Here is a 9,212-nt window from a genome sequence, read left to right on the forward strand (position 1 = left end):
ACAAAAAATGATTCATGTTTATATATTTTACATATTCAGAAACCTGTGTGACTTCACATTTAAAATATGCATGTTTGCCAGACAAAAAGGTCATATCACTTGACACTTTTTGTATCCACAAAAATGTGTCGATGCACTGTTTGTTGTGGCAGACTGGATTTCACAAATGACACATACTTGTTATGGCACTCAGGTATTCACATTTTCATTGTTTGAATTTATAAAGAGCTGTCTATGTTATGATGGAACAGAAGGGTTTCGTCTAGTTTGGGGTTAACACTCCATATCCTTTCCCATTCATTGTTCCTTTTACCACTGATTAATATCTTGTTTAAACAGCCAGCAGACACACCACGCTGTCGGTATGTTCATAAATCCTCTAGAGCTGATCCACAACAATGGCTCACATTCCTGGCATTTAAAGTCCCTCATATCACTGCGTCTCCTCTCCACCAGAGACACAGCAAATTCTAGGAATATGACACTGGAACAAAAACAACTTTCATGTATGTCTATTTATTTCATTTAGTTTGAGACATTTGTGAGACAGGGACACATCATACTTTGGGGAGGGGGGCGGTGGTCATCCAGTGTTTTACCGTTGTAACTCATCTCTGGACCCTTTCACCAACACCCTGTTTGACTCCAGTTACATCTTTAGCAATGTTTTCTCTTTCATCAAATAACAACAGTTTGGGTAAAATGGACTCAACATTAGACATTGTTTTCCCTTTTTAAATTTAGAATTAGTGATAGTCATTAGAAAGAAATGGTGACATTTATCAGGGTTAAATCATTTGACCTGGCTCCAGCAATGTCGCCATATGTGGATTACCAAACACCCTCTGCTAATTATGGTTTCCTCTGGGCTGATGAGGAGACACAGTGTATAAAAATACAATTGTTCTAATATTAACAATGAATCAAATAAGTACATGTAATGTGTCAGAGATCTCATGCAGTGATGAACTCACAGTTTTGACTCTGCGGTTCTATAGAGCTTCTTAGCTTGTTGTTTGATGAAAGTTGACTCTATTCTTCAGTCTTTCCACATTCATCGACCTCAAGCAGCAACAGATGGCCTCTGGTTTTGTCAAAACCTATGTATGGAGGGGTCTTATAAGTATCTGGTAGGTCATATGTTGCAGAGGCTCGCAGAGGAGCCTACACACATGAAATCTCAGCCTGCAAGTTCATGGGTTGAGTCAGCTCTCGTTGGTTTGAAACTGAGACAGAAACAGAGCAGCCAGTAGAAGCACAATTTCCCCTTAGAATTCTGGTGTATAAGTTTTAGTTGGCTCATTTACAGAATATGGTAGAAATGGAATATATTATGCATAACTACCTAGCCTAACCTTATATCTACAGATATCATGGGTCCTCTTACACGGAGTCAGCCATGTTGCACAGCCATGTTTCTACAGTATACGAGAATAGACAAACTAAACACAAACTAACAATTTTTTGCAGTTATCATAGTTTCTCCATAATGCTAGGAAGGAGAGTGTAAAGAAAAAGGGTTGATGTATTGCAATTGTAAAGCCAGTAAAATGCACTGTATTTCTGTTACTTGGATGGGTTATTGGTTACAGTTTTACATCATAAAGCAATGAAGCAAAACAACTTCAAAAATGCAAAGCTAGATGCTTCGTCATCATGCTGTAGATCTGCATGTGTCGTATGTTACATTTTTAAACATTCTGCCCCTCTAGTCAAGGTCTAAGATCATTCAAACAAAAATCCTTGGGTGTTGTCCGGTGCAACAATAGAAAACTGTGGCATTGCCTGCACTTCCTCACGTAGCCTCATGAGATGGCAGATGTCATTCATGTGTAGGGAGAGGTTTAATCACAGCACCCAATGCTGGGCTTACATCAGAGATAAAATCTCCATTTCCTTTGTTTTGAGTCAGATTGACTGAATTTTTAATCAATTTTCTGTTTTGATTTTATGATGGCTTGGTTCCCAAGCTTTAGTTTGCAGTTTGCAGTTATATATTATGGCTACTAGACTCACATATCTCGCTTTAATTTTTATTTTCATCTTATATTTATCCAAAGCTCCCTTGTATTCACTCCTGTCTGACAAAGAACAACATCTCACTCATCTCACACAGTCTCAAGGTGTGGTTTGATCCATGAACCAGGCTGCCATGTGTGATTGAGTTTCACAAGGGTCTCATGGGTACCAGACTCTTTTCCTTATGGCTACACAGTTTAAACACCCACCCATTACAGACATCCATCCTTCTCGGAAATGAACTCCTCGCTAACAGACATGGTTTGAGGTTACACCTCAGCTCCACCAACAATACGACTTTGATCTCTTAAGGCGTTTCACAGTGGTATACATTGTATGACTTAATTGTGCCTCCTCTGAGCTTGTACCACCCGTGTTGCTCACTGGAGGACGTGAGGGAGGACAGGACTGTGCCGAGTAAAGCATGGTGTGCATGCGTGTGTTTGGAAGTGCCTGACTTTCTACTTTCTGTTCAATTTAATTCAAATGTATTTATTTATATCACACCAAAACATAACAGAGTTTATCTCAGGACACTTTTTTTATAGAGCAGGTCTAGCTTGTACTCTTTATAATATTAGACATAATTAGACTCAACAAATCCCACCATGAGCAATCACTTGGTGACAGTGGCAAGGAAAAAACATCTTTTTAACAGGCAGAACCCTCCAACAGAACCAGGCTCAGGGTGAGTGGCTGCCTACCTCGACTGGGTTAAAAGCCAAAAAGAAGGGAGAAGGAGGAAAAAGCAGAAGTAAAAAGAGTATACAACAGCACAATATAAGTTCCACATGAAGATATAATGTAGTAATGATATTATCAATAAAGCAAATAATAATAAGACATTTTAATGTTATTGTTTGTTTAATCATCTTGTATAGGCTTAATAAGCTCTGTTGACCTAAATACTTTTAGCAGTAGGACCCAGAGGATTTTTGAAAGGAAAAAAATGGACCAGCACACCTTTATGTTGACTGAGGCAGGACAAAGATGTGAAAAAAGTTATTCAACACTGTAACAAAAAAGGTTGAGCTTTGAGCCATGTCATTGGCTAAGAAGAGTCTGACAGGAAAATGCAATGGCTCTTGAGGTCAGGGCAGAGTCTGCTATATATGTATTGCAACACTTACTGACTCTACAACAGCACTTGCATGGTGAGCTCTCATCGCTCATCTCTGCAGGGACAACATGAGCGCTTCTGTGGCCGTGTACAGGAATGTTTACACCGAGGACCGATTCAAACAGGCCTACGGATCCGATGATGACGCGAGGGGAAGTTTGGGGCTCCGGGAGAAACTCGCCGGGAGGTGCAGGTGTTCAAGGCGAGCCTGCCTCCACCTGTTGAGGCAGAGAGTGCCCATTTTCAACTGGCTGCCACGATACAGACTAAAGAAATGGATTTTAGGAGATACTATAGCGGGACTGACAGTTGGCATTCTTCACATCCCGCAAGTTGAGTAAACACATCATCCGGATCAAAGAAGGGAAAAGAAAGCTTTTACACTTTTGATTAGAGAAAATGTGATATAATTAATTATAATAATAACTAATTATTTTATTTTAGAAAAAAATAGATAGGATTTATTTAGGCTACTACTACTACTACTAATAATAATAACAATACAGTTCTTATTGTACACATGTACTTATTGATAATATGATTATAATAATTACTATTAATAATTCTAAAAAGAGTTTGCAACTATTGCAAGATCAGAATATGTGTTTAAAGAAACAATTTGATGAAAAAAATGTAAAATTTTTACTTTGCATGCTTTAGCCAGATTTTATACTCTGAATGCATATTAAGGGGAAACAATTTAATTAACTTTCTTTCTTTGTGATTGTCCCTCTCTATACAGGCATGGCATTCGCTTTGCTCACATCCGTTGCACCGATATTTGGCCTTTACACCTCCTTCTTCCCTGTGGTTCTCTATATGTTTTTTGGCACAGGTCGCCACGTGTCCACAGGTAGACTGACTGTAGACTATCAATGTCCAAATAACATCATTGTATATTCTAAAGAAGCATAGCACATAATTTGAATCAACATAAAAATAATGTGTTTGTGGGCAATACTATAATTAGTAACATTAATTACCGTCAGTTGTGACGTTTGCTCCTGTAACTGATGTGATAGGACTGTTCTCAGGTACCTTTGCTGTGGTGAGTCTGATGACTGGCTCTGTGGTCGAACAGTTGGTTCCCACTCCTCTGGAGATGAACTCAAGTTCATCTGAAACAGCTGAGTTTGAGGCCCAAAGGATTGGAGTGGCTTCAGCTGTGGCACTCCTCTCAGGAATTATTATGGTAAGAGAGATAAACAAAGTCTCTGGATTAAACACAAAATCACAGAATAAAATAATAATGCAACTGAGGTCTCTGCAGACTTCCTCGACACTGCTTGTAATTTTATGTTAACCTCTTGTGCCCCAGCTTTGCATGTTTGGGCTTCAGCTGGGTTTCCTCTCCACCTATCTGTCAGAGCCGATTGTTAAGGCTTTCACCAGTGCGGCTGCCTTCCATGTTACCATCTCACAGCTGCAAAGCATGCTGGGATTGCGGCTTCCCCGCCACACTGGCACCTTCTCTCTCTTCAAGGTGAGCAGTGTTTCATGATAACATCTTGATGTAATTATTTGAGAATTCAGCACCGTTTTCTCACAGCTTACAAGCTGACTTGTGTGATAAGAATTTAGCGTCAGTGATGGAAAACCTGCCCCACACCAACATGGCTGAGCTGCTGATCTCTATGGTGTGTTTGGCTGTCCTGGTGCCAGTTAAGGAAATCAATATGCGTTACCGGCAGCGGCTGCGTACACCTATCCCTGTGGAGATCCTCACGGTTAGTCAACTGGATTCATAAATATTGAGTGTACATTTACTGTTTTAATATGATTAACAGGTTATAAGTCAAGGTTTTATATTTCATTTTTCAGGTGATCATTGCTACAGGGGTGGCCTATGCCTCCTCACTGGACTCTACTTACAACATTGAGATAGTTGGCCACATCCCAGCTGGGTAATCTTTTATATTTGATCAAAAAAATCTCAAAGTGCTTAAATAAGTTGCAGTACTTTGACTTTTTATTATCCTGTCACCAGATTCCCAAGGCCACGGATGCCTGCCTTGCACACTCTTCCTGAGATCGCTGGAGACACAGTAGCCATAACATTTGTTGGTTACGCTGTGTCAGTCTCACTGGCAATGATCTATGCCGATAAACATGGATATTCCATACATCCCAACCAGGTAAAGTGTGGGAATGTCACAGCAGCTTGTTTAAATTTGAGATTTTCACCAATCTGTTAACTATTTATATTGAACCTGTGTTTGATTTCAGGAGCTGTTGGCTCACGGTGTCTCCAACACAGTGTCCTCTTTTTTCACCTGTTTCCCCAGCTCAGCCACCCTAGCCACGACTAATATACTGGAGAGCGCTGGAGGACACACACAGGTAGTGGATATACATAACCTCTGTGCATCTTCACTCACAAGCCACTGGTAGGCTATTTTTTAGTGAAGGTCCTGTCAAATGTAAACGGAAGGATCATACCAGGGGGAAAATGAAAATGATTGAACAGAGATCCACAACTGAATTTAAGTTATTATGTTTACAGATGAACACGGCATCAGGCCTACACATTCAACTAAAATCAGCAGAGATATACAAAATGCAGATCTCAGATTAATGGAGCCAAAAAAGTACAGATTGGGATTTTATGACTCTAATCCACATGAATGTTATATGTGTCCCTATAGCTCTCTGGCTTGTTTACTAGTCTGGTTGTGCTGGTTGTCCTGCTGCTGATTGGACCGCTGTTCTACTTCCTACCCAAGGTGTGTTTATATGTGTGTATCTCTCAAAGCACGATGAAAGAGGGAAGCAAGGTGCACTTACCTCATCCTTTATCTCTCTCCCCAGGCCGTACTGGCATGCATCAATGTTACCAGCCTCAGGCAGATGTTCTTGCAGTTCCAGGACTTACCAGAGCTTTGGAGAATCAGCAAGATTGACTTTGTAGGGGCACTGATTGATATAGCAATATTTGAACAAAAGTAGCAATTGAGATTTCCCTTTCACAATGATTGCTTGACTGGAATTAACCATAATTTATGTGCTTTCATTGTTAATTGTTATTCCTGCCATGACAATACATCATTGTGGCCATGTCTTTGTGTAGATGGTTTGGGTGGTAACCTGGCTGTCTGTAGTGGTACTTAATGTGGACCTTGGCCTAGCCATTGGGGTGGTTTTCTCTATGATGACCGTTATCTGCCGCACACAAAGGTACATTTTCCATTCTCTCTGCTCAGACTATGGTGTAATCCAACTAGTGATTTATTGTAATAAATATTCATCTGAGGGTTTAAACTGGAGCTGAGATTAAACTCTATGCTCTAAGCTATTGTATGTAAACATTTTTTTAACTATAATCCATCGCTTTATACCTGTCAAGCTATGTAGAGCACATGTTTTAATATGTTCAATTAAAACTGATGACCCATGGTTCAACAGGGCTAGTTGTTCAGTGCTTGGTCGGGCTAGCAACACAGAAATTTACAGACCCCTGGAGAACCACAGCAAGGTGAGTGGATGCTCTTAATTGTCATTTTTATTTTTTATGCTTTACATGACATTAATACAATATGCAAATAAACGCTTAGAACCAGGTCTTTGACCTTAAATTTCAGGCACATAAGTCTTATTCCAACAACAAGTGACAATCATAATCTCAGACTATCCTAGAATGAAGATGAGACAATCCTGTTTTACTTTCAGTGCTATGAGGTGCCTGGAGTGAAGATCCTGACATACAACGGGCCTATTTATTATGGCAACCGTAACTTCTTCAGGGAGGAGATGAGCAGGCTGCTGGGCCTGACGCCAGAGAAGATCCGCAGCCGGGAGAAGGCCAGGAAAGCCCTGGAGAAACGGGAGAGAGAGGCCTCCGTCAACACTGTGGTATGACTACCAACTGCAATTGATGAATAAAATGAGTTAGAATATCCAGTTCATACCGTAAAATCCTATTTAATTTCAGTGCCTCATTGTTTTTCTCTCTATGTCGTTCTTTAGGAAGGAGGCATTGCAAACACATCATTTTCTTCAGAAAACGAGTTTTTTAAATCTGGTATGTAATGAAAACATCATTACAATTTACATTGTATTTAGATTGCTCTGTTTACATTCGTGTATTGTAAATAATTTCAAGGAAAGCTTTTTTTTCATTTCCCTTTTTTCCTCTGTGTAGAAACATCTGAGAGCAATGTTCAGGCAGTGTTAATCGATTGCAGCAGTGTGATATTTGTTGATGTTGCTGGAGCACGACTCTTTATACAGGTCAGTAATAATATGCTTCAAAATTCACTCTATAGGGTTATTTCCATTTCCTTATGCACTGTGTCAGTATCATTAATTGTTTTTGTCTTTTTGCAGATGTGTACTGAATGCCAGAAAGTTGGAGTTCATGTATATTTGGCAAACTGCAATGGTAAGGCCTATTTATCTGAAACATTCCTACCCCAATGGTTTTCTCTGCTATGTTCTCTGTTTATACTACTTTTTTTATTGAATATGATGATACATTTGTCAACATTCACTTGCATACAGCGAATACTGATCAATGATTCCTCTCCCCTCAGAGAGCATCCTAAAGATTCTCACATCAAGCGGATTAATGAACTACATGAACCCTCAACATATTTTCGTCACTGTTCATGACGCTGTAATGTATATTCAGCAGCAGAAGGTAAGCTAGAAAGCAGAAATGTTCACAGATATACAAAAAGTCATGATTTCTAATTGTTGTAAACAAATAATGATACCGCTCTTGTCTTACTTAGGAAAAACCTCCAGAGAACACGACGACTGTTTGGGTATGAGGCAGCAGGACAGTGATGAGTCATGCTCCCATCAGTGTGTGTGGGACCAAAATGACAGAGGGACATTAAGACTCCTGTTTTATAAGAAGAGAACATGTCTCTCAGCTGTATGCTCCAGCACAGCATTTGGAGACTGCACTGTATCCCAACATTTCAAATAAGCAGTAGCCTCTTGTAGCACTATGACATGAATTACAATAATTATTACATTACAGTGTTACCAGTTTTCTCGATATATATATATATATATATATAATATATATATATAAATATATATTATATATATATATATGTCGGACTCACACTTTAATGTGATATTAGTTGTTCTATGCAAGCAGTTTAAATCAATCAGATAGAATAACTCCATCACAACACTGTTATCATATATTTAGAACATGAAGAACAAATATGAAGAACAAATATGTAATTTCTTGACTATAAAACTGTATATGACAGATTTGAATTATTCTGTTTAACAGTTGTTTTTGTTCTTTTTTTGTCATATATGCTGGAATATTACCATAGTAATATTTATTTAGTTTCTGATTGTTGTTTGCAATACATATAAATATAAAGTGCACTGAATAGTTTGTTAAAATACTTTGTATATTTATATTATCTTTTGAAACATGTGCTTGAATATGCTTGAATATGCAGTAAATACCATCCTGCCTTAAAATGTTCTGTCTTTTAACTCCAGAGAGACTGCACAAAATATTTTATGAATGACGGTTGTATTTGTCAGCAACTGTGCCATCCACAGGCTGTTTTGACAATAAATATGTTTCCAAAAACAGAACTCCTTCGTGAATCAAAACTAAAATTTAACAAATGTCAAAGCAAATCGGGTCCCAGGTTTCTACATCAATACTTGGGTTATTAAGTATGAATACAGTTTAGAGGGAAACGCAGCGTGGAATGTGAAGCACGCCACTCTGTCAGATTTTGAAGAGAGAAGAAGAGCAGTCTTTGTATTTGGTGAGGTACTGTAGAGCCGTGTGTCGGCACTGCGATATGATGAAAAATGGAAAAAACAGGATTCAAATGACAACAAAGAAAAAACAGACTTACCAACAGCAAGCAAAGTAAGACCACAGGTTATCAGTGCTGCAAAATACTGGTTCATACAACTAGTAAGATACACTGGTTTCAACTGAGGTATATTTCAGAGAGATACATGAAGTTAGATGAAACTTGTTATACTGCGTACATAAAGAAAAAGCTTGCATATTATATAACAAGTTTGACGAAACCTTTTGTTATAAGATGTTTAAGATGTGTTGTAAATGTCATTACATTGATTG

The 9,212-nt window shown here is 38.7% G+C and overlaps 1 protein-coding gene across 1 annotated transcript; it reads left to right on the plus strand.

The window, feature by feature from the left end:
- The first annotated feature begins 3,017 nt into the window (after positions 1–3,017).
- slc26a10 (solute carrier family 26 member 10) lies at positions 3,018–8,704 on the plus strand. The gene is made up of 18 exons (XM_019259230.2): positions 3,018–3,472; positions 3,882–3,992; positions 4,174–4,331; positions 4,458–4,622; positions 4,714–4,866; positions 4,961–5,043; positions 5,127–5,274; positions 5,366–5,479; positions 5,785–5,862; positions 5,948–6,043; positions 6,207–6,313; positions 6,542–6,611; positions 6,806–6,988; positions 7,103–7,157; positions 7,278–7,366; positions 7,463–7,517; positions 7,669–7,775; positions 7,870–8,704. The coding sequence occupies exons 1-18, from the start codon at positions 3,208–3,210 to the stop codon at positions 7,906–7,908; spliced, it is 2,076 nt and encodes a 691-aa protein (XP_019114775.1). The 5' UTR covers positions 3,018–3,207; the 3' UTR covers positions 7,909–8,704.
- The last annotated feature ends 508 nt before the right edge of the window (positions 8,705–9,212 follow it).

This window comes from Larimichthys crocea, chromosome XV (genome assembly GCF_000972845.2).
Source record: "Larimichthys crocea isolate SSNF chromosome XV, L_crocea_2.0, whole genome shotgun sequence".
Classification (NCBI taxonomy): Eukaryota; Metazoa; Chordata; class Actinopteri; family Sciaenidae; genus Larimichthys; species Larimichthys crocea.

Excerpts from the sequence above, each read along its gene's own strand:
- slc26a10 (XM_019259230.2), top strand. The coding sequence starts at position 3,208 with ATGAGCGCTTCTGTGGCCGTGTACAGGAATGTTTACACCGAGGACCGA. Across the intron at positions 7,158-7,277 it reads AAACGAGTTTTTTAAATCTG|AAACATCTGAGAGCAATGTT; the intron begins GTATGTAATGAA and ends TCCTCTGTGTAG. Across the intron at positions 7,776-7,869 it reads TGTATATTCAGCAGCAGAAG|GAAAAACCTCCAGAGAACAC; the intron begins GTAAGCTAGAAA and ends TGTCTTACTTAG.